The sequence below is a fragment of the Vipera berus genome, assembly GCF_964194415.1.
Source record: "Vipera berus genome assembly, chromosome: 1".
Classification (NCBI taxonomy): Eukaryota; Metazoa; Chordata; class Lepidosauria; order Squamata; family Viperidae; genus Vipera; species Vipera berus.
Window position 1 is genome coordinate 249,112,710 of NC_138202.1, and position 25,775 is coordinate 249,138,484.

Here is a 25,775-nt window from a genome sequence, read left to right on the forward strand (position 1 = left end):
AAAAGAATCTGTCCATGAAACTAAATAAATAACTCATCAAGTTGATATCATAAACAAATTTGCAAGCAAAAGGAACTCTCTTTTTATTGAAATGACCACGTTGAGCCATTTATTTAGTTCAAACAGTCTTTTAAGGGTTTGAGTGTATCAGACATTAATCAATTAACAAGTAATGGTGTGAAACACTTCCAGTATGCAACACTGGAATAAGAGGACTGCATGCAACTTTACCGGGATTACTGACTTTTTGAAAAATAGTTATAAGTATTAATTTATCTAAACACTATATTTATAATAATTGAGGACAAAGCAATTACAAATACAAGTCCATCAATAGGACATATCACTAAGAGAACTGTCTCAAAATACAGATTAAGTAACCACAAATCCTTCTGTGGCTCTAAACTATGAAGATTTAATTTTATCAAAATGCTTATTATTTCTACTTGGTTGTTTATGATTGAAAACAGTTCTTATTAAAAAAAACTCTACAAGCTACAAAAAATACCTTTCTTAATTACTTGTGAAGAAATATAGATAACTCAGAGGGATGGGATAATACAGAACTGCAAACTAAACAAAAGCTGACCCAAAGTGAATCCTTATAAGAACCACGTTTAAGAGAAACACGAGAACAGAGTGCTTAGTTGTTCTAATCAGTTTTAAAGGATTCTGGTGGCAGACAGACTGCTGGAGGCTTTCTTCAATTTTTTTTTAAAAAAAGACACCATAGTGACACTCTCTAACAATAGCACGATTAACAGCTGTGGTATTCCCATGACAGACAATGTTGCTCAGGTTTGTTCAGGCTGGCACAACTGTCACTGCTCACAAGATGGTCCAGATTCTCAAATCTGACATTCTCCGTTTGCCATGATTCTACAGAAACCTGAAAAGTGAAAAGGGGGGGTGGGTGCAACAGCTTTTACTAGTAATGCCCCTTGCTGTGAAGCCTGAGGTAATAAAATCCCTGTTTGCTATAGTGCTCTATTATGGCAAAATATGGGTTTAATTGTTGATGCAGGCTTAACATTTGCCTTCCTTAAAGGGAAAGGAAGAAAGGCATGTAGGATTATGGGCAATGAAGAAAACGGGTGATATGATCGTTTTGATTTATTTCTGCTAATACGCTATCAGATAGTGCTCTTTGGAATTAGCACTTTTCCTGCTATTTATTTTCACAACGGGCTAAAATCAAGATAGTTATCTCCCTGTTTCCTGACACTCCCCTTCATATGTGTTTTTATTACAATATTATAATTATTAAATTACAATATAATAAAAACAGCAGTACAAGATAAAAGAACTTCTTTCAGTGAATCCCTGAACACAGTAAAATAGGAGAGCAAATCTTAAGGTTTCATTTGCAAAACAAATTCACACAGCAATCAGACAGTACCCAATGAATAAACTCCATTTAAAATTAATAAATGGAAGAAGCTACAACATCAAAAGCTACAACATCATCAGGGCTTCGCTGAAGACCGACAAATACACAGTCGACACCTTGAAGATGTAAACCAAAGTAAACATTTTCTTCATATATAGCATAAAATAGTACAAAGTTTTTTTGTTTTTTTTAAAGAAGTCATTTCAGTCAAACTGGTTCTTTTTGCAAAAATAAACACTTCACCTTTGTTTCTTCTATTCTCATTGCATCCAACAAGTAGTGGAGCACCTCTTGGCTGTCCTGTTGTTGAAATCCTTTAAACCGAGGGGCCCTGCAAAGGGAAAAATGGACAGTCTCTGCAAAAGCGGGTTATAAAGCTTCAAAATAGAGGTTTAACATGTACATGAAAACATATGTACAAGAACAGTGGTGCTGTGATGGGCCGAGAGGAAAACAACATTCAGAAAAAGAGTGAGAAACACAGGTCAAAGTGCGAGAGAGATGGACAAAACATGGAAAATATCTTGAGTTTCCAAAAAGACTATAATGTGAAATCTGGTTGAAAGATGACAGGCCTTAACTGCATTATCTTGGGATAATGTGTGACAAGAAGGGCAGATTCCTTATTATCTTATTACAGAGATCAAGGTGTTCTACTTATTACAGAGATCAGGGTGTTCTACCAGATTCTAATCAATTCTCAGCTATTGAAGGTTACTTTGGGCCAGTCAGCCCCTTGTAGCCCAGTTTACCTCAGTGTTGTCATAGCATAATTACACCATCAGGTTGTAAACCACCATCATCTGCTGTGTGATTGAGGTAATTTCTGGAGAATTTCCTCCCAGAAGGGTTACATGGGTGACCCACCAACTACCTGTTAAGCTCCATGCTGCAGGGCATAATCCACAAAGCAAAACCACTCAACTGCGGAGCTTTAATACAGGTAGTCCTCAACTTACAACAGTTCGCTTAGTGACCATCTGAAGTTACAGCAACACTGGAAAAAGTGACTTATGACCATTTTTCACACTTATGACCATTGCAGAATCCCCATGGTCATGTGATCAAGATTCAGATGCTTGGCAACCGATTCATATTTATGAGAGTTGAAATATCCTGGGGTCATGTGATCCCCTTTTGCGACCTTCTGACAAGCAAAGTCAGTGGGGAAACCAGATTCACTTAGCAACGTAAGTTTTGGGCTAAATGGTGATTGCAAATTGAGGACTACTGTACAAGAATTAGGGGTAAGGTACCGAATCTTGGAAATTTTAATAAGAACTTGTAGCTTTCTTTTACTAAGGAGTTCCTCAAGACAGAATCTCTCTATGTTCTGAATTTCATCTTCAGGGCTTTCTGCAACCCAGCTGAGCTGCCCTCTATTAATGAACTTCTCTCCCATTTATTATTTTGATTTAAATTCCCCCATATCTTTCTTAGTCTCCTCAAAATTTCTCACACATCTTGCCAAAAAGTTACACAGTATTTTAACATATATTGTTCTGCAATAAGGTCTAATAGAATTACTACCATGTTATGAATATGTGCTTTTTTATTTTCATTTTGTTCTCATGAATCAACAGAATCATTCTAATTTTTTAAGACAGGCTTTGACTCAAGTTATCATCAACCATTCTAATGGTTGAGAAGCAATGCATCAAAGAGCCCAACTGTTTAATTCAGAGACAGCTTTTTAAAAGATTTATAACATTGGAAGACTAATATGGAAGAATATTCAGCATATGCAGTTTTAAGCTAAGCTGGTAGCCCAGCGGTAGGTAACCTTGGCTCTTTTATGACTTGTGGACTTCAACTCCCAGAATTCCTCAGCCAACATGGCTCACCTTGGAAACATCTCCCTTTCCCCTCAGCATGGCTGGCTCAGGAATTCTGGGAGTTGAAGTCCATGAGTCATAAAAGAGCCAAGGTTGCCTACCCCTGTGCTAGCCCAATCATTGCATTTCTATAAACAAAACTGCAAGATGAAAATATGATACTTATCATTTCACTGGTCACTTGTGATAAATAATGTTTCAAGGTGCCCAGGCAGGAAAGTTGAGATATTTTTTTTAGATTGATGAAGTTATATATGGGGGAGGTGCTAGTAAAGCTTATCTGCAAAACTGAAAAGATCAGTCACATTTAATATGACAGTAACACCATCCTAAATGCAACTCAGTTTCTTTAAACTGTCCCTGAAAAGTTGAACTGCTTTCTTATTGTAAGAATGGGTGTTGCTATTTATTTACTTATTTAATCAATTTTTATGACCATCCAACTCACAAACTGTGATTCTGGAAGGCTAACACAGGATGATCAAAACCAATTCAAAAACATTGTACAGACAAAGACATGACTCAGTTAAAATTAAATGTTCCCCCAATTTCTCCTGTCTCACACAAACTGTCACCTTAAGTAGGGTTGCTGGCGAGTCAGCCATCTATGGGCGTGAGAGAAGAAAAATAACCATGTTTTCTTGCTGTTATCACCCTAAATACATCTTAATTAAAAATATTCATTTGAACTCAGATTTGTCCTCTTCTAACTGTCTTCTAGATGTTTCTTCTACCACTTCCTCTCCCAGAGTTTGCCAGTAAACTAAGGAACTCTCTGGATCAATATACAGTTTTCTCAGATGCAGCTAATCTAAGGCTGTCATCATTCCCTTATTCCAGGCAATGACTAAGGCATTCTGTGTATCAAATCCCAAATTCCCTGTGAAATCCCTAAGATCACATGAGGACCTTAACGAACACTAAGTTAGTAAATCTTTTTAGGGGGGTATAATTTGATTAAGGATTTTAAAAAGATTAAAAACTAATACAAGCTAATAAGAAGTGAGAAAAATAAAAGAAAAAAATCAATACAAACCCAAAAAGTGTAACAAAGAGGGGGAGGTAAAAGAAAAATAGAAAAACAAAAGAAAAAAGATATAAAGAAGTAGTTTCTGATCTTTATAGCACTTGTACGTACGTACGTCCAGAAGATAGGCTTAAAATACAGGAGGATCTGAACAGACTCGAACACTGGGCGCTATCTAACAAAATGAAATTCAATGGTGAAAAAAGTAAGGTTCTACATTTAGGCAGGAAAAATCAAATGCACAGGTATAGTATAGGTGGTACCTTGCTCAATAGTAGTAACTGTGAGAGGGACCTCGGAGTCCTAGTAGACAATCACTTCAATTTGAGCCAGCAGTGTGCTGCAGCTGCCAAAAAAGCCAACACAGTGCTAGGCTGCATTAACAGAGGGATAGAATCAAGATCAAGTGAAGTACTAATACCACTTTACAGTGTTTTGGTAAGGCCACACCTGGAATACTGCATCCAGTTTTGGTCACCACGATGTAAAAAAGATGTCGAGACTCTAGAAAGGGTACAGAGAAGAGCAACAAAGATGATTGGGGGACTGGAGGCTAAAACATATCGGGAACGGTTGCTGGAATTGGGTATGTGTAGTTTAATGAAGAGAAGGGTGAGGGGTGACATGATAGCAGTGTTCCAATATCTCAGGGGCTGCCACAAAGAAGAGGGAGTCAAGCTATTCTCCAAAGCGCCTGAAAGCAGGACAAGAAGCAATGGATGGAAACTAGTCAAGGAGAGAAGCAACCTAGAACTAAGGAGAAACTTCCTGACAGTTAGAACAATTAACCAGTGGAACAACCTGCCTCCAGAGGTGGTGAATGCTCCAACACTGGAGGTTTTTAAGAAGAGACTGGACAGCCATTTGCCTGAAATGGTATAGGGTTTCCTGCCTGAGCAGGGGGTTGGACTAGATGACCTCCAAGGTCCCTTCCAACTTATTATTATTATTATTATAAGTATACAGTAACTTTACCTCTTAACTCAATTATTACAAAATAATTGTCTTTTTTTCTATAAGCTATTCTGTGCAATCCCCAAAGCCATAAATCAGAAGTTCATTTTTTTCTGTTCCATTCAAAATGCCTATAAGGTGCCAATTTAACAAATCTTACTCCCTGTGGTGAGGATCAGGATCAGGATCAAGGAACTCAAAATGATCTGATAAAGGATTAATAGCAACCTTGCCTTCAGAATCACATTGCTACTGCCCCAAATAAAAAAAACCGATCTAATTCTAGGTCAGGTCTAGGTCTGGTCTTTGGTAGCAATGAATTCCCAAGCTGCTTTGCACCTAAAGAGAGCAGGATTAAATCTTCCAAATCCACAAACTGCCAAGTAGGAAAAAGTCACGCAGCACAAAGGCTGGTGCAGTAGCAGCCCTCCCACCTAATCAGCAGGTTCTCACATCTGCTTCCATGGGGGGACAATGCAAAAGCCACTAGAGTCCCAAGGATGGTGAAAGCTATTCTATTACCTTTGCCCTTGGGTTTCACACCCAACTGGGCAAATTTCCAAGAGGTCTTTCCCTTCTGTACTAAGCCGAGTCTTAGCAAGGCATGTCAGGTCACCTCTACACCTTCAAGGTCCCTTCCAACTCTGTTATTCTGTTAGTCTCTCATTCACCATTAAACCATGAATGAGAGAGATCTCATTACAGTCTGAACTGGAATCCATCAATTGCTAAAAGCTCAGACCGCTGGATCTTGGCGCTGAGTCCTGGAGCCTGGAACATGGAACCAATGCACCAACACACCAACACCACTTTCCCTATGAGTGACCCATCCCTGCCTCCCACCATTTCTCCTCTTGCCCATCACCAGCAAATTTCCAAGTTGCCCTTTCTTTGCACTGACTAGTGGAGCGTGGCATATGCATAACTGTTGTCTGTCCTTTTCTATATTTAGTATAGGCTATAATTGACAGAACAGAGCTTACGGTCTTTTCTAAAAAAAAAAAAAGACTATGAGAAGAAAGAACATATTGCTAGCTTAGTTGAGTTTTAATAAAATTTCAGGGAGACCAATTTTTATTTCCTGCCTAAGGAAAGATGTTCTGAACAGTATCTTTAATGTACGTCAGCAACTTGTCCTCCACACAATAATTGCATTTGTCATTTGCCCTGAGAGGACCCTTTCAATAAAGACCTTAGGTAGCTTCACATATTAATAACTATAGGAGAGAAAATAAAAGCTCTTACCCCCCGTGGATAGGGCTCGCAACTTGGGAGTCCTCCTAGATTCACGGCTTACCTTGGAAGATCATATAGTGGCCGTGACTAGGGGGGCTTTCGCCCAGGTTCGCCTGGTGCGCCAGTTGCGGCCCTATCTGAACCGGGATGCCCTGTGTACGGTCACTCATGCGCTCGTGACCTCTCGCCTTGACTACTGTAATGCTCTCTACATGGGGCTTCCCTTGAAGACCACTCGGAGGCTCCAACTGGTACAGAATGCGGCCGCGAGAGTTGTCTTGGGAGTTTCCCGGTACTCCCATGTTACACCTTTGCTCCGCGAGCTGCATTGGTTACCAGTTGTCTTTCGGGTGAGGTTCAAGGTTTTGGTTACGATCTTTAAGTCCCTACATGGCATGGGTCCGGGATACCTCAGGGACCACCTGCTGCCGGCATCAACTCCCCTCCGCCCTGTGCGTTCCCACAGAGAGGGCCTCCTCAGGGTGCCGCCAGTCAAGGAATGCCGACTGGTGGCCCCCAGGGGGAGGGCCTTCTCTGTGGGTGCTCCGGCATTATGGAACCAACTGCCGGTAGAGCTCCGGACGGCATCAGACCTCCGAACTTTCCGTCGTGGCCTGAAGACCCACCTATTTGAAATGGCTGGTCTGGCCTGACGGGGGATTATGGGTTTTAATTTGTTGTTTTAGATTTGTATTACTGTTTTAATTGGGCATGGGTTTAATCTTTTTTAATTTTTGTATTGTCTTTTTTATATATGCCCTGTGAACCGCCCTGAGTCCCTACCAAGGAGAAGGGCGGTATACAAATTAAATAAAACTTAAACTTAAACTTAAAATATACAAAAGAATTCAGCGAAGAAAATGGGACAGTTTCAAAGCATGGCTTGCAAACTTCAGAAATCAAAGAAGGTCCCCTGCTATAGATAGAAGAAATAGCTCTCACATTTCCTCACGTTTTGTGAAAGTACTAGTGCATCCTTGATAATCACCAGAGACATTGCTTTTAGGAACTGTTGAGGCCAGGAGTATTGACCTGCAGTCTCAGTACAAATTTCATGGAGCCTTTGGCTCAATTTCCAAAAATATTTTGCAAGCCCTTCGTTCAGCAGTTTTTGTCCTCTGAAAAACAATTCTAAAAACAATGGAGCAAACAGGAAAAGAAAGAAAGGAGAAGAGAGAGAGAGAAAGGGAGGAAAGTGACTCTTATTTCTAACTCGCTCACTCTCGCTGGCTTCAGTCTTCTGTATCCGTATTCTGCCCCAATATATTTGATTATGTGCCATCAAGTCATTTTCAACTCATAATAACTATATACAGTAGTTAAATTTTCTGCACAACAATCTATTTCTAAGATCTATTTCAGATCTTCCAACATCACCACACTAAGTCCGTCTACCCTGCTGCAGGTCGTCCTTTTCTCTTCCCCCAACCCCCATGTTATGTATTAAGCTTTATTGGAAACCTAAAGCTGTGTTTAAGAGTCACCACCAGGAGGCGTTGAACTGTAACTGTTTTGGCGGGAAGCAATTTCGGCGGGAAACAGAGGTTCAATCCGATTGGTTGGTTGTGTACCTGGCCAGGTACTGGCCAGGTATATATAAGAGTGCAGGTAACCCCTATTCCCCAGTACAGTCACTTCCACCTCATAAAGAGCTGATATGTTGTACTCATCGTCTCGGCGTCCTTCCTGCTCTCCAGAACCCACTACACAACACCCCATCCATCTTTCCCTGTGTTACAGCCTGGGAGCTAAGTCTTCTGAAGTAGGATTCTTGAGCTTAGTCATTTATGTCTCAAGTATGAACCCTTGGGTTAGTTTGTTCAATGATCCATTTCTTTATTTTCTTGGCTGTCTACAATATTCGCAGAACTCTTGATTGATGATGATTTATCAGTGCCAATGGTGTTCAAGTGGTGCTCCAGTTGTTTTGGGATTGCACTCAAGGTGCCTATTACTAGTACTATTTTGCTTTCTTTTGCCACCATCATTCTACTTCTATTTGAGGGTCTTTGTATTTTGTGATTTTTCTCCAGTTCTTTATAATAATAATAATAATATAAAGTTGGAAGGGACCTTGGAGGTCATCTAGTCCAACCCCCTGCTCAGGCAGGAAACCCTATACCATTTCAGGCAAATGGCTGTCCAGTCTCTTCTTAAAAACCTCCAGTGTTGGAGCATTCACCACCTCTGGAGACAGGTTGTTCCACTGGTTAATTGTTCTAACTGTCAGGAAGTTTCTCCTTAGTTCTAGGTTGCTTCTCTCCTTGACTAGTTTCCATCCGTTGCTTCTTGTCCTGCTTTCAGGTGCTTTGGAGAATAGCTTGGCTCCCTCTTCTTTGTGGTAGCCCCTGAGATATTGGAACACTGCTATCATGTCACCCCTCACCCTTCTCTTCATTAAACTACACATACCCAATTCCAGCAACCGTTCCCTATATGTTTTAGCCTCCAGCCCCCTAATCATCTTGGTTGCTCTTCTCTGTACCCTTTCTAGAGTCTTGACATCTTTTTTACATCGTGGTGACCAAAACTGGATGCAGTATTCCAGGTGTGGCCTTACCAAAGCATTGTAAAGTGGTATTAGTACTTCACTTGATCTTGATTCTATCCCGCTGTTAATGCAGCCTAGCACTGTGTTGGCTTTTTTGGCAGCTGCAGCACACTGCTGGCTCATATTGAAGTGATTGTCTACTAAGACTCCGAGATCCCTCTCACAGTTACTACTACTGAGCAAGGTACCACCTATACTATACCTATGCATTTGATTTTTCCTGCCTAAATGTAGAACCTTACTTTTTTCACCATTGAATTTCATTTTGTTAGATAGTGCCCAGTGTTCAAGTCTGTCCAGATCCTTCTGTATCTTAAGCCTATCTTCTGGAGTATTGGCTATTCCTGCCAGCTTGGTGTCGTCTGCAAATTTGATGAGTTCCCCATCTATCCCCTCATCCAAATCATTAATGAAGATATTGAAGAGCCCTGGGCCCAGAACAGAGCCCTGGGGCACCCCACTACACACTTCCTTCCATGTAGATGCGGTTCCATTGAGGACCACATGCTGAGTACGGCCTGTCAGCCAGCTACAAATCCATCTGGTGGTAATGCTATCTAACCCACATTTTTCTATCTTATCAAGTAGTAGGTTGTGATCTACTTTATCAAATGCCTTACTGAAGTCCAAGTAAATTATATCTACAGCGTTCCTCTGGCCCACTAATTTTGTCACTTGGTCAAAGAATGTAATAAGATTTGTCTGGCATGATCTGTTTTTGACAAACCCATGTTGACTTTTAGTGATGACTTTGTTTGCATCAAGGTGCTCGCTGATTTGTTGTTTGATTATCTTTTCCAGAATCTTCCCAGGTATTGAGGTCAGGCTGATAGGTCTGTAGTTTCCTGGATCTATTTTTTTCCCTTTTTTGAAGATGGGAACTACATCAGCTCTCTTCCAGTCCTCTGGTAGTTCCCCAGTGCTCCAGGATCTTTGAAAAATATAGTTCAGTGGTTCTGAGATCACGTCTGCCAGTTCCTTGAGAACCTTGGGGTGTAATCCATCTGGTCCTGGTGATTTGAACTCGTCTAGGCTGGACAGGTGCTCACTTACCATTTTCTTGCCTATCTCTCCTATTCTACTGTCCCCAGTACTGCAAACTCCACTATCCAGACTTTTTTGTCTTTATTATCAACAGTTGTTAAGTCTGGAGTGTTACATGGCAGATATCTGTTGTTGTATGTTATTACTATTAGTATCATAATCTCCAGTACCACTTGAATTTTTAGGTAAAATGAAAAGGATTTAAAAAAAAGCCCTTGGGGCAAAAACTAAAATAAGTTAGGAAACATGCGGAGCAGGAGAACAGAAGCTGTAGTCCACGTTGATATGTTTGGATTTGACAATTAAAAGATGTGCATTCCTCTCCCCTTGATAATATGCTTCCAGCAAAATCCCTGGCAAAAATGGAGGACTCTGGAATGGTTGATTGAACTGACCACTCCCAGACGACTTGACATATGGAAGCCAGTGCCAACATGCTACAACCTGTTGTATGGCATTAGAGAATAAATGACTGAACAGGTTGAATTACTGCTAATGGCCATAAGCAGTGAAGGATGACTAGGACAGCTTTGCCACGCTTATTCATGTTTATCATCTTAATACTCAACTTCATGAAAAATATAATTACCTGAATACTATTGTTCTGTTGTTTATTGATAGAGAAATGTCTACTCATTTTAAATCAAGTAGATTAGTAGATAACCTATCTGTTGTGTAACTATGGCATGATTCAATTTCCTTTTTAAAATATGCAGCATATGCTGTGTAAAAATGAACTATAAATAAAATTAAATGCAAAAAAAGTCATTTCTACTTGTTCCCCTACAAAGACTAAGATCTACATTTTCTAGTATGGCTAAGAGATAAATAAAACACAAAGCAAAACTCAGTATAAAGTGACATTGTGGGACACCGAAAAGAATTAGAAGAGGTATTTCTTTATTAAACCATAGATTATCACTCATTACTGAAAATAAATCCTGTTTAAACTTCTGATTTTATGGTAACACAACATCATATACTCTAGCCTAAAATTTACAGCTGTTAACTCAGACCCCAGTTTCAGTGATAAAAAAAGAATCCTGTTAATTTCTCAGTCAGAGGCTGAACTGATTAATCTATCATTAACAGTCTCATATTCTATGGTATATACATAGTTCCAGTGGAATATTGAAAAGATCTGGCCTATGTGCTTTAGAACATATCTGCTTGAAAAAGAAATTTGTTACTTTCAGAAAAGCTGCTTTTAGGGGGTATTTATTCAATTCTGTACAATCCAGAAAACATAATTTGAAAAAAACTTCGAGTTTTTCACATAAGCAGGATCTGAGCTTAGCGGTTCTATTTCAGCAATTGATATGACATCTTATTAAGATCACTTTGTGTTTGCCAGTAGAAAGATTATCAAAGGAGGTCCTAACTGGACTTTGGCAGGGAATTACAGATCTAAAAGTAATGATCAAGGTTGCTAAACGTGGTTTTGATAATGGTGGAACTGAGATAGCAACAGCACTTAGGCTTATGTATCACTCCACAGTGCTTTACAGCACCCTCTGAGTGATTTACAAATGTCAATATATTGCCCCTAACAATCCAGGTTCTCATTTTACGGACCTTGGAAGGATGGAAAGCCGAATCTCTCTGAGCCTTATCTCAGGGGAGATAAATGTCTCTCCTGGGCAGAAACATGGGCTTCAAATCATTTGGTGGAGTCTTTCCTAAGTAAAGGTAAAGGTAAAGGTGTGCGTGCTAGTCGTTTCTGACTCTAGGGGCCGGTGCTCATCTCCGTTTCAAAGCCGAAGAGCCAGCGCTTGTCCGAGGACGTCTCCGTGGTCATGTGGCCGGCATGACTAGACGCCAAAGGCACACGGAACACTGTTACCTTCCCACCGTAGTGGTCCCTATTTTTCTACTTGCATTTTTACGTGCTTTACAACTGCTAGGTTGGCAGAAGCTGGGATGAGTAACAGGTGCTCACTCTGCTACGCGGCACTCGGGATTCGACCCGCCAAACTGCTGACCTTCTGATCGACAAGCTCGGCGTCCTAACCCACTGAGCCACCGTGTCCCTTTCCTAAGTAGTTGCTTCTAATTGTGAGTACTTCAACTCCCAGAATTCATAGCAATAGTCGTGGAAAATCTTGGAGTTGAAATCCACACATCTGGATGGTGCCAAGGCTGATGATAAGTATTGAGAATTAGTGTTGACCTATCATAATGCTTTTTATCCTCCCTCTCTAATGATCTAGAAAGAATAGTATTGGAAAAGTTCTACTTGGTCTAGTCTTTCTTATTGGAACTACTATACTGTCAATTCTATGTTCCAGGTTAATGGAGAAAGAAGTCAGAGATCCAGGACTACCACTGGATCCTTTGGGTTAAAAATAAATAACATATTTTAATACCGGAATAATCTAGACAGCACACTAAAAAGCAGAGACATCACCCTGTCAACAAAAGTGCATATAGTCAAGGCTATGGTCTTCCAAGTTGCAATGTATGGCAGTGAAAGCTGGACCATAAGAAAGGCTGAGCGCCAAAGAATTGAGGCCTTTGGACTCTGGTGCTGGAGAAGACTCCAGCAAGGCGATCAAACCGGTCAGTCCTAGAGGAGATCAACCCTGACTGCTCTTTAGAAGGCCAGATCCTGAAGCTAAAACGCAAATACTTTGGCCACCTAATGAGAAGGAAGGACTCACTGGAGAAGAGCCTAATGCTGGGAAAGATTGAGGGCAATAGAAGAAAGGGATGACAGAGAATGAGGTGGCTGGATGGAGTCACTGAAGCAGTAGGCGTGAGCTTAAAGAAGATGGTAGAGGACAGAAAGGCCTGGAGGAACGTTGTCCATAGGGTCGCGATGGGTCAGACACGACTTCGCAACTAACAACAACAACAAATGACCTAATGATTATTCATTTGCTAAGGAAATGCTTACTTAGCAATATTAAAGCAGTAAAATTATAACAATGATGAAAAAGTAACCAATTCTATTTCTGTGAACGTTTCACATAATTTAGAAATCTATATAAATAGGTAGTATTACCACCATACTATCCAAGTTCATGATTTCGGTCAGCCACAAAACAATAAAAGAATACTTTATTTAAGAGTATATAAATGTTTGTGAGCCACTAAGTCTCCAGATAAGTCAAAAGTCTGCAGCCCTAATATTCAGAATAGTGGAAACAAACAGAAGGCAGCCTGTAGTTATGCAGGCAATCTGTCTTAGCAAAATCTCCGACAGCTGCAACACTAACAAAATTAACAGTGGATGAATTAGTACCAAACACTAAATAGTTGCTATGGAAAAAGAAATGAACAATTTCTTTCTTTTTTTTTCTTTAAGACTTACTGTACTTTATTAATATCCAGGAAGGGATATTCATACCAAAATGCAAATGCTTACGGTCTTAATTTTAAACAGCACAATGCATTTCTGTTGACGGAAATACGATAAGATACATGAAATAAATCACTTTAAATTTATATTTTCCATATGAAAGCTATTACTGACACAAGATTATCCTTACTTCTGGCAGAGCTGGTTGAACAAAATTTTAGGAGAAAGAGGACCTTTCCCAGCATCTCTCATGCTATGAAGGAACAGCAGCATGGCTGAAGTCAGAGATCCAGGATTTGAAAGATTCACTACCAATGGATCCTTTGGGTTAAAAATAAATATTTTAATACACAATAGCAACTCCCAGCGTGTATGTTCAAACTAACATTTCATTCTATATTATGCAAAAAGACTTCTGTTCAGATAGTAGGAGTCCTGCTAGCTCTCCTCCAGCCCGATCCTTCCGGCATGTTTTCCAGATCTATTCTAAAGGGTTTTGCAAATTTGAAATGGAAGAAGTCTCTTCTCCAGAACTTCTTTTGATTAAACCTATGATTTCTACTTTAAAATGGGCTGATTTTTTGTTTGTTTGTTTGTTCTCATTGTTGTAATGGGCAGCAATTTTGGTAGAGGGAAGGTGTGGGCGAAGCAACATTTATCAGTGCAGAGTAGCTCATAATATACAGGACAAAATACAAATCTAAATCAAAAACAAAATACGAATTTAATGAAAGAATATGTTTTTGCATATTTTACATTATATCTAGTTTTTCCCCCTAGATGAGATAAATAAAATAAATGTTTAGCCACGTGCAAGAGCCATAAGGGTTTTTCCATTTAATTTTTTAAGTCTTTACTTTCTAAAAACATCCGGTATCCACTCCAGCTACAGTATATGGATTCACAAACTAATGGCATTAGTGAAATTGAAAGGTTGACATTTGCATTAGGAAAAAAAAAAGAGAAGGTAAACCAGGTTTCATTCAGCAAAGTGTCCAAATAGCAACCACAGGGTTTGAGCAGTGATTTAGTGCAACCAGGTAAATCAGAATAAGGATCTCTTCTGTGCCATCCTCTGTTTAAAGAAGACTGTCTATCTGTGGAACAGATGGTGATGCACTATGCTCCTTCTTGGAGGGAGGAAAGGAAGGAAATCATTTTTGTCATCCACATTCCTCCCGAATCCTCTGGTGCCACACCTTTCCAGATGGTTCCCCCAAAACCACAAACCAAAGGGGGAAATGGGAAAAACAAGCTTTCCCCCAGCTAGAATACGCCTTGATTCGGCTGATTCAAACTCTAGTGCCAACTACAAAATGATAGTTTTGTAGTTGGCACTAGACTCATTGTACAGAATGCAGCCGCGAGAGTTGTGTTGGGAGTCTCCCGATACTCCCATGTTACACCTCTGCTCCGTGAGCTGCATTGGTTACCAGTTGTCTTCCGGGTGAGATTCAAGGTACTGGTAATGGTGTTTAAGGCCCTACATGGCATGGGTCCGGAGTACCTTAGGGAGCACCTGCTGCCGGCATCAACTTCCCTCCGCCCTGTGCGCTCCCACAGAGAGGGCCTCCTGAGGGTGCCATCGATCAGAGAATGTCGATTGGTGGCCCCCAGGGGGAGGTCCTTCTCTGTGGGCGCCCCGGAGCTATGGAATTGGTTGCCGGTTGAGCTCCGGATGGCGCCCGACCTTCGCTCCTTCCATCGCGATCTGAAGACATTCTTATTTGAACAAGCCGGCCTGGCCTGAAGGGGGATGGGTTGGGTTTTTATCTCATTTTTAATATTTGTATTTATTGTTTTTAGCTGGGCATATGTTTAATTTTCTTTTAACTTTTGTATTTTTGTATTTTTTATATATCTGCCCTGTTCACCGCCCTGAGTCCTTTGGGAGAAGGGCGGTATATAAATAAAATTATTATTATTATTATTATTGTGCACTAGAAAAACTATCACATTAAGAGTGCTCCTCATTACGATTCTTAGCGTCCACTTAATGTAATGCTCAGACATTGGTTCAAGAAAATGCTTACCAGTTGAGATGCTGGGCTCTGAGCTATTTTTAGCTTTGTCCCCTTTTCTTTCATTTCGCACATTAGCTCACTTAACATGTGTGTCTGTGCCAGGTTCTAAAACAAAATGAAAAAAAAAGGTATAGAGAATGAGCAACTGGACTAATGCAGTGATTTTTTTTTTATTGAGTTGCTTCAAGGTACAGAATGCATGCGGGTAGTCCTCGACTTACAACAGTTCATTTAGTGACCGTTCAGAGTTACAACGGTACTGAGAAAAGTGAGTTGTGATTGTTTTTCACACTTACGATCATTGCAGCATCCCTAAGGCCATGTGATCAACATTCATATGCTTGGCAACTGACTCATACTTATGACAGTTGCAGTGTCCCGGGGTCATGTGATGCCCTTTTGTGACCTTCTGACAAACAAAGTCAATGGGGAAACCAGATTCACTTAATAACCTTGTCACTAATTTAACCACTGCAGTGATTTACTTAACAACCGTGGCAGGAAAAGTCATAAAATGGGACAAGATTCACTTAACAAATGTCTCCATAGCAACCAACATTTTGGGCTCAGTTGTGGTCTTAAGGCAAGGACTACTGTAAATGGTCTTCCATGGCAGTTGCTTGACTGGATTATGACACTTGTATCTATTGAGCAAGACTTTTGATATTTTAACCAATGTGTAAACTGCCTGCATCTCACACTACATATGTTTCAAAAGGAACTGCCAAAAGGAACTGTCAGGGGCTGCCACAAAGAAGAGGGAGCCAAGCTATTCTCCAAAGCACCTGAAAGCAGGACAAGAAGCAACGGATGGAAACTAGTCAAGGAGAGAAGCAACCTAGAACTAAGGAGAAACTTCCTGACAGTTAGAACAACTAACCAGTGGAACAACCTGCCTCCAGAGGTGGTGAATGCTCCAAGACTGGAGGTTTTTAAGAAGAGACTGGACAGCCATTTGCCTGAAATGGTATAGGGTTTCCTGCCTGAGCAGGGGGTTGGACTAGATGACCTCCAAGGTCCCTTCCAACTTATTATTATTATTATTATTGTTATTATTATTATTATTATTATTATTATTATTATTATTATTATTATTATTATTATTATTATTATTAGTATACAGTAACTTTACCTCTTAACTCAATTATTACAAAATAATTGTCTTTTTTTCTATAAGCTATTCTGTGCAATCCCCAAAGCCATAAATCAGAAATTCATTTTTTTCTGTTCCATTCAAAATGCCTATAAGGTGCCAATTTAACAAATCTTACTCCCTGTGGTGAGGAGCAGGATCAGGATCAAGGAACTCAAAATGATCTGATAAAGGATTAATAGCAACCTTGCCTTCAGAATCACATTGCTACTGCCCCAAATAAAAAACCGATCTAATTCTAGGTCAGGTCTAGGTCTGGTCTTTGGTAGCAATTAATTCCCAAGCTGCTTTGCACCTAAAGAGAGCAGGATTAAATCTTCCAAATCCACAAGCTGCCAAGTAGGAAAAAGTCACGCAGCACAAAGGCTGGTGCAGTAGCAGCCCTCCCACCTAATCATCTTCTTCTTCTTCTTCTTCTTCTTCTTCTTCTTCTTCTTCTTCTTCTTCTTCTTCTTCTTCTTCTTCTTCTTCTTCTTCTTCTTCTTCTTATTATTATTATTATTATTATTATTATTATTATTATTATTATTATTGTCAAGACCAAGAAAATGACAAGTAACTGAAAGTCTCTGGTTTCTGCTTGAAAATTTCCTTCTTGGATTAGTTTATACATATATGCTAGGGATTTCTATCAATACAAGACATTTAAATATTAGATATCTCTTGAAAATGTGAGAGCGATATTGGATGTAAACTAGATATCCAGGTTACACAATTTTACACAACTTGTGTTGAAAAGGGAATGAATTACCCATATAACGTATCATTATTTGATCTGCTTATTGCCACAGTCACCCTTTGTTGTTTGATTGTTATAGATTCCTGAGCAGGGAGAGTCCTCTTTAGTTTTACCTGCATAACAGCATTAAAGAAACATGTGTTCCCTAAGTTATTAATGCCTTTAACAGGAACAGATGCCCAGCTGGAACTGAGGCCTTTTCCTCTTAATATGTCATTGGCTTCATTGTTTTCTTCATGCAGCCATATAATTTTTGATGATGAACCTTTAACGAGAAAAGATAAGAATCAGGTCTTGTACACAAGGTACTGCATGCTGACCTTTAAAAACAAAAACAAAATATCAAAGTCAACATAATAGTCCAGTTTGGAATACTACTACATTCTTAAGAAATTCATTCAATGAGTTTGCAAACGGCTACTAACTAAAGTCAATCATTTCTCAGGCTCTGAATGGCAACTCTTCCTAAGTTTGGAAGACACTGCAATTGCTACTTATGCTATATAGATCATGTTTATGCTCACCTGTAATATAGAAATGATATGCATAATCAAAGCAACTCAAATATCAAGAGAATGACATATAGTTTTTCTTCAACAGCAAAGCTAAGATCCACATTCATAAATAGTTGTAAAATGTAAAATATAACTTCTGATAAAAAACGATTACCTGGCAAGTTCATTTAATTTTGCACAATTTTAGTATTTTTTTTTAAAAAAAGGATTAAAAATCCCAAATCCAGTTGGCAATTTCTTTAATTCTACAAGGGCTTCATTGGTTGGTTTAAGAAATTAATGCAGTCTTCAGAAAATAGTTTTAATTTCCAAGATATTCTGAATACTCTGGATTGGTTTCAGACCAAGGTAATTGTTCTCAATTCCCATCGGTATGAATGGGAAGAGTTAATAAATCCCTGAAACACTATTGCTTTCAATGGAACTACATTCAAGTAAGTAGCTGGGATCCAACTTCTAAATATTTCTTAACATATCCAAAAGATTCATCTTCCTGCTATTGAACTGTTACACAATATAACAGGAGATACATATAGTAACCCACATAGCTTTGCATGAAATTTGTACCATTCTGAAGTATATTCCAGGTTCTAAACAATTATTTTATGAAAACAGCATTTTAGCATTAACTGGAAATGAGAATTATGAAGTAGAAGCTTAAGCACCCTAGCTGAAATCATTAAGTCAAACTTACTCAAAGGTAAGTAAATAAGTAACACTGCAGCTTCACATTTTGTCTAAGTGAACAACAATTAATCACTTTAAGTAATTGGCTAGATACCATATTGTTCCCATAACATAATTCTGTGTATCCTTAATCTAGAGACGTTTGCTATCTGCAGTGAAATAAGAATGTTCTTAATGAGTAACACAGAGGTAATGAGAACTCTTGAAATATGTTATTCAGACTAGATTTCAACTTGCAAATTTCATATTGTCATAGGTCCTGAACTAAATATGAAAATTACTGACATATATAATATTTCAAGTACTTTCCAACAATTCATGCCAATAGCAATTAGTAATGGGCTGAATGGATGCGGGATGCCATTACTGACACCTATCTGGAGTAAGCAGCAGATATTTTCTCTTTGCGCCCTGATAGAGAAATATCTGTCGATACGTAAGATTGAACTCTCAACTTCCCGATTGTGAGGTGTGCATCTTCACCTTTAGGCCATTGTGCCAGCTACTCATAGACAAATACTGTCAAAGGCAGTGGCTACATTCTCCCCCTATGCCAAAATTATCTTTATACAATAGCAGCGCATTCCTTGTGGACCACACCCTGAAGAACAGTCAGCAAGAAGATCAACAACCTAAAGTATGTATTTCTCATGGTGCCTACCCAAAATCCTGCTCAGAATGTAAGTCTGCAACATGTCTCAGGGGGGAAAACTAAAATATGCCCCTGAAAGTTCCTGGATTCTTCCTGCAAATTTGCTTCAGTGCGATGAGAGATTAAAAAGAGCATATTTGGAATCATGCAAAAAGGAAGATTTGAAAGGTAATTCCTATTATACAACTTTAAATCCACTTGCATAATTTTGGATTTAATATTTTAGAATTCTCAAAGCAAGAAAGATAGAATTGACCCTTTGAAAATTATTTATAATTCTCTTTCATCTTTATAAAACCTCAAGCAAGCACCCTTGCTTTGCATTTCTTTCCTATTCTCATTCATTTTACAGTCTTTAACAATCCCACATGATACAGATAATATAAAAGGTACTATAAGACTTAAGACTTTTGTGGCTCATTTAAACTTTTGTTTTGCTGGACTAAGTCTGACATCCATCTATTATTTCAACATGACTCACATCTTAAAAAACAACAAGAAACAGATATTTTCATTTAAAATACATATATATTTGGATTTTTGACAAAAGCCTAAATTGTATACTTAATTTGTATATTGGTATACCACAGTTGTTGGATTTATCCATCGGCATTCAGTAACATCTGGGAAAACATCTTAAAGTAAACAATGCTCAGTAGGCCATCTGGACCAAACTGCAGGCAAAAATTAAAACAGAAGCATATGGAAAAACAGATTTTAACTCCCCTTCAGCACTACAGGATGACAAATGTCAGATCTAGATCTGTCCACGCTTCACTGTGCGATGCTTTGCAGCACCACCTGGCTCTCCTTGCACAGCCACCAAATATGGGTAGCCCTGCCACAGAGGACCATATCTGCAGGGCAAACTTAATAAAAGCATTTCATTTCATGGTTAAATGACAGCTTCACACAAGTAACAAGGTTCTGTCTACTGAATCTCCAATCGGAATCATCCAGGGGAAAAATAAAATATAATGACCCCTGAAACTGCCTCCCTATAAAACACAAAAAGCAAACCAACATTACAAGACCTAAGCGCTCATATAATTATAAATGTAAGAAACCGTAATTACACATCTTAAAACTACATTATTTTAACAGCAACAAAGAGACTAACATTAATAAAATACTGTCTTTCCATATCTGAACCACAGCCGCTACATCAGTGAGATGGGCAGTGTAGAAATTTAATAAATAAAATAAAACTTTCAATATATTAACTCAAGCCTAATCCCAAACATAGTTTCCAGGGAAAAGGTGTGCCGATAGTGTGTCCTATTTCTTAATGAAATTAGTTCAGGTATATGGAAATCAACTAAGCATTTGGTAGTAAGTCCTACTGAAGTCTATGACTTGTACTAAATATTTATTATTTATTTATTTATTGATGGGATTTATATCCCGCCCTATCTCCCGAAGGACTCAGGGCGGCTAACAACAAAACATATAATAAGTACAGAAATCAAGATAAAAATAAAATTGAAATCATCTGTGCAATAAATTAAAATTAAAGAATTAAAAAATAAATTAAAAATTCTAAATATAAATTAATTAAAATGCCTGTCAGTCCAGGTCAGCCTGGTGGAACAGGAGTGTTTTGAGGCCGCGGCGAAAGGATTGGAGGTTTTGGGCCATCCGAAGCTCAGGGGGGAGCTGATTCCATAGGGCTGGCGCTCCCACAGAGAAGGCCATCCCCCTGGGGGTCGCCAGCTGACATTGCCTAGCTGACGGTACCCTGAGGAGGCCTTCTCTGTGTGAGCGTACTGGACGATGGGAATTTGTTCCCGGCAGCAGATGGTCCTGCAAGTATCCCAGACCTAAGCCATGTAGGGCTTTAAAGGTAAGTACCAGCACCTTAAATCTCACCCGGAGGGCAACTGGTAGCCAATGCAGCTCACGCAGGAGGGGTGTAATATGGGAGTATCGGGGTGCTCCCATCACAACCCGTGCAGCTGCATTCTGCACCAGCTGAAGCCTCCGGGTGGTCTTCAAGGGCAGCCCCATGTAGAGAGCATTACAGTAATCTATACGGGAGGTAACGAGTGCGTGGGTGACTGTACGTAGGGCATCTCGGTCCAAAAAGGGGCGCAATTGGTATATAAGATGAATCTGTGCAAATGCCCCCCTAGCCACGACTCCAATATGATCTTCAAAACTGAGTCGTGAATCTAGGAGGACGCCCAGATTGCGTGCTCTATCAATGGGAGGTAACATCTCTCCTCCTATAGTCAGAGATGGAACCTCTTGGACTAAACGAGATGACGGTATGTACAGCCACTCAGTCTTGGCCGGGTTGAGTCGAAGCCTGTTTTCTCCCATCCAAATCTGTACCGCTTTCAGGCAACGGGACATCACATCGAGGGCATCACTGGGTTGGTTCGGGGTGGAGATGAATAGCTGGGTATCATCAGCATATTGATGATATTTCACCCCGAAGCCACGGATGATCTCTCCCAGCGGCTTCATATAGATGTTGAACAGGAGGGGCGAGAGCACCGATCCCTGAGGCACTCCACAACTAAGAGGCCTAGGGCTTGACCTCTGCCCTCCTGCCAACACCGTCTGCGAACGGTCCGAGAGGTAGGAGGAGAACCACTGCAGAACGGTGCCTCCCACTCCCAGCCCCTCAAGACGACGCAGTAAGATACCATGGTCGATGGTATCAAAAGCCGCTGATAGATCTAATAGGACCAGGACAGAGGAATAACCTCTATCTCGGGCCCGCCAGAGATCATTCACCAGTGCGACCAATGCCGTTTTCGTGCTGTGCCCGGGTCTGAAACCCGATTGGTACGGATCTAGATATTCAGCTTCCTCCAGGTTCAAAGGGAGCTGTCATGCCACCACGCTCTCAACGACCTTCGCAAGGAAGCGAAGGTTGGAGACAGGACGGAAGTTGTTTAAAACAGCTGGGTCCAATGCCGGTTTCTTGAGGAGGGGCCTTACCACCGCCTCTTTCAAGGCGGCAGGGAAGTACCCCTCACTCAGTGAGGCATTGATAACTGCTAGGAGCCAGCCTCGTGTAACCTCCCGAGATGCATAGACTAGCCAGGAGGGACACGGGTCCAACAAACATGTGGCGGCACTTAGTTTCCCCATGATCTTGTCGACTTCATCCGGAGTCACAGGATCGAACTCTTCCCAAATGTACTCGGCCAACTTCATCGTTTTCCTCTCGTTAGATACTGCCCAGTCAGAGTCCAGACCAGCCCGAATCTGAGCAATTTTGTCCACCAGATATTTACTAAATTCCTCAGCCCGTCCATGTAGGGGGTCCTCTCCCGTCTCTTGACTTAAAAGGGAGCGGACCACTCTAAATAGGGCGGCCGGGCGGTTATCTGCGGACGCAATGAGGGTGGTGAAGTAGGCGCGCTTTGCCACCCTCATTGCCACAAGATAAGATATGTGGTTTGTATAAACCTCAATTGGCTGGTTTCATACCTACTGAGCCATAAATCATTGTTTATAAAACACAACAGTCAGATTCACAATATGTTGATCTAAAATCAAAAATATTTATGATTTAAAACAATGTAAAAGCCAAAAATACTTTTAAATAAGTGTTCATAAAATCATATGGTCCATTCACTGGCACTGAAAAAAGGATAATTGTATGCTACTTCAAAACAAGTCTCACAGCATTAACTGGAATTTCCTCAGTCTAAAATGAAATTGCAAAGATCTACAATATTCATTTAACTTCTCAACTATCTTTTTTATATATTCTTGTTTTATTGTCAGTTTAGTATGTATTTAACCATTTATCCTTAAACAGCCTGCACTAATCCATTTTACTATCATACCACTAACAGCAATGTCTCTGATTATACTCTTATTTCTTTTTCATCTCATTGAAACAGATATTTAAGTGGATACACAGATGGCACAAAAGTAAAAAAGCAATTGTTCTTTATGCTTATTTAATTATTGTATACTTTCCATCTTTAAATATTAAAAAGTCAGTATTTTTTATCCTCTGAATATTTCAGTTGCAAAACTATACCGATCTTATCTGGTATAAAATTTACAACTTGCAGCATTGGATTTGCATTGCTAAGATCTTTAAAAATAATAATGTGCAAATCCAATTAACAAAAGTAATAATGAACAGTATTAATAAATCAGTATTAACTTGAAATCACCATAAAATAATAAAAAAGAGGAAGAAGAGAGAAAAAAAGAGCTGTAAGATTGAGTCCAGTGGTGGCACTGAATGAAATAATTCCCATCCAGGCAAGATTGTATGTTTTCTAGGACAAAAATGAAAACCACTGTAAATAACCTTATGTAATACAACTTCCTCTACATTTAAATAGTTACATTCTTGTCTGGATGCCAGTGTGGACCAACACTCTTCCCATGTTCAGCAATTAGGATGCTGGGGGTACAAAAATGAACTAATGGCTGTTATAGGCAAACTCAAAATGGGCACACTTAAAATGGCTGTCAATGGCTTGGAGATCTGGAAAAGATTTCAATGGTAATAGCTAGACTAGTTTAACAAAACCACACAAATGTTAATTAACAGGATGCTCTGTTTTTAGAAACACTTAAAAGAACATAATCCCTGCACAGTTCACCACATATTGCCTCTTATAAAGAAAAATAATAAATCAGGTTTACCCTTTAATTTCCTGGACAGTACATGCAACTTCACTAGGAAGATAGGTTTATTGTGGGTTATAAAACCACCTTGTACTATGGGAGTTTTTCTGAGCTTCTCTTCTTATAGTCATTAATGTACCCAGAAAACTGCTTCAGATAATTCCTCAACACTATGGGGTAGATCTGTGGGGTGAGTAGAAAGTATGAAAGAAAGAATCACCTGTAATGATTTGGCTGGAAGAAATTTGGATAAAATATCATGGAGCAATTAATCCTAAAAGTCAACAGTATGTTTGAACTTGGTATACTTTAATCCCATTCTAAAACTACTGTAAAATCTTCTGGGGGCCTTATTACACTTGAGGGTATTTCAAGTTTAAGAACCTTTACTGGAATTATTAATCTTTAATTTTAATCTCAACATAAGAAAAAAGTAACAGATGAGATGACATTGTCTTGTTTTTAACATTTAATTACCACAAAAAAACACATTGCCTGCTAAATTTGTTCCATAATTCCTAACAAATTATAATAATTTCTGGAACGTAATGGTTTACTTTTTTATTTTGCTTTTTAATTGTGTAAAATATTTTGTAAAATTTTGTGAAGTTTTGTAGAATATTTTAACTTATAATTTTTAAAAATTAGGCAAAGCAATTATATAGTTCTTCAGGGTGTGATAAAAAACATTTTGCAAAATATTCCAAAATTTCAAAATATTGTTTTTCTTTTAATTCACAGATTAACTGGTTTTCCTACAAAGACCTTTAATAGTTATGGGCAGGGCTTTTTTTCTCATAGAATGCTCAGAACGGAGTTCCGGCACCTTTTTTGGATGGAACCTTGTAGGGTAGGCAAGGCGGGTTGTATGACGTGTGTGAGTTCCGGCACCTTTTTTTTTTTTACAAAAAAAGCACTGGTTATGGGTATCAGAGATATAGTGCAACATCTTTTTTCCTTTAAAAAGAAAAAGAAAACAAACATAGAGCCCGGCAGAGAGGCACTTATTGAATTAGAAATAAAATAAAATAAAACAATAAAATAAAATACAGCTGTGGTAGCAATCCATTGGTACTGAAAACTAGAATACAGGATTCTGTAAATCTCAGAGCAACTAGAAATTATTTCTGAATGGTAATTAACTTTTTCCCCCCGATTCCCATTAACTGAAAGATGCACTGGGAGCAGGAATTGCTGGGGGGGGGGGAGATTGTTTGTTTCAAGGGATCAAACAAACCTTCATTTCTAATCTTCTTTCCCAGGCAACAGACAATCAAAACTGTAACAGCTCAGCATGGTTCCTGTGTACTACATGTGCACAAGGTTCATGTGAAACTCACAAGTGTGCCATCATGACAATATTGCACCTGCTTTCCTGGCAAATGCTGTATAATGGGCCAGCTCCCTTTTTGCAAAAAAACTAGCCTCTGCTGGATGGTTACTCTTTTACAAAACACTTGCTTTATTCTTCTACGCTGTGGCAAACCTGACTTATTGACCAAACAGATGACTTTCAGGAGAAAAAAAAAGAAAGAAAGAAAGGGAGAAGAGAAAAAAGAGACAATGCAGACTTTCTGGGCAGGATAAATCATAAGATCCGATGGGAAGTCCACATACTGCCAGCATTTGGGGGGAGGGGGAAGAATTCCACACTTGGGCTTATCTCAATGACTTAATTTAATTTCCTGGTCAGTCATGGAGTAATAATGTCATTTGCCTATTTTTGCAAACAAGTTGAGTATGAGTGGGGGGGGGGAAGCAGAGATCTGGGCCCCATGCATGCTCTTGGCAACTGCAAATATTTTGCTTCTGTTTATTTCTCAAAAAATATTTCTGAGAAAATCTGTGCTGCTTTTTCCATAATCCAGGTGTCTTTTCTTCAAGTTCATTAGTCTGAAGCTGGAGAAGCAAGCTAAGCTCTGATTATTTAGTTTGTCTCAAATGCATATGGTTATAAAACAAGCATTGATTGTTTCTTCACTTATTTTAAGGAACTGACTGTACATGGTGCCCTAAAATATCTTATTCAGTTAGAGGAAAACGGCTACTGGCAGTTTGC

General features: G+C 39.3%; 1 protein-coding gene across 1 annotated transcript in view; it reads right to left on the minus strand.

The window, feature by feature from the left end:
* The window catches only part of USP45 (ubiquitin specific peptidase 45), a 70,368-nt gene that overhangs the window by 18,431 nt on the left and 26,162 nt on the right, over window positions 1-25,775 (minus strand). Inside the window, exons 6-9 of the mRNA XM_081315275.1 lie at window positions 17,368-17,519; window positions 15,372-15,467; window positions 13,529-13,659; window positions 1,634-1,721 (exon numbers count right to left, since the gene is read on the minus strand). Of these exons, the coding sequence (XP_081171401.1) occupies window positions 1,634-1,721; window positions 13,529-13,659; window positions 15,372-15,467; window positions 17,368-17,519 (467 nt within the window). The remainder of the gene's footprint in view (window positions 1-1,633; window positions 1,722-13,528; window positions 13,660-15,371; window positions 15,468-17,367; window positions 17,520-25,775) is intronic.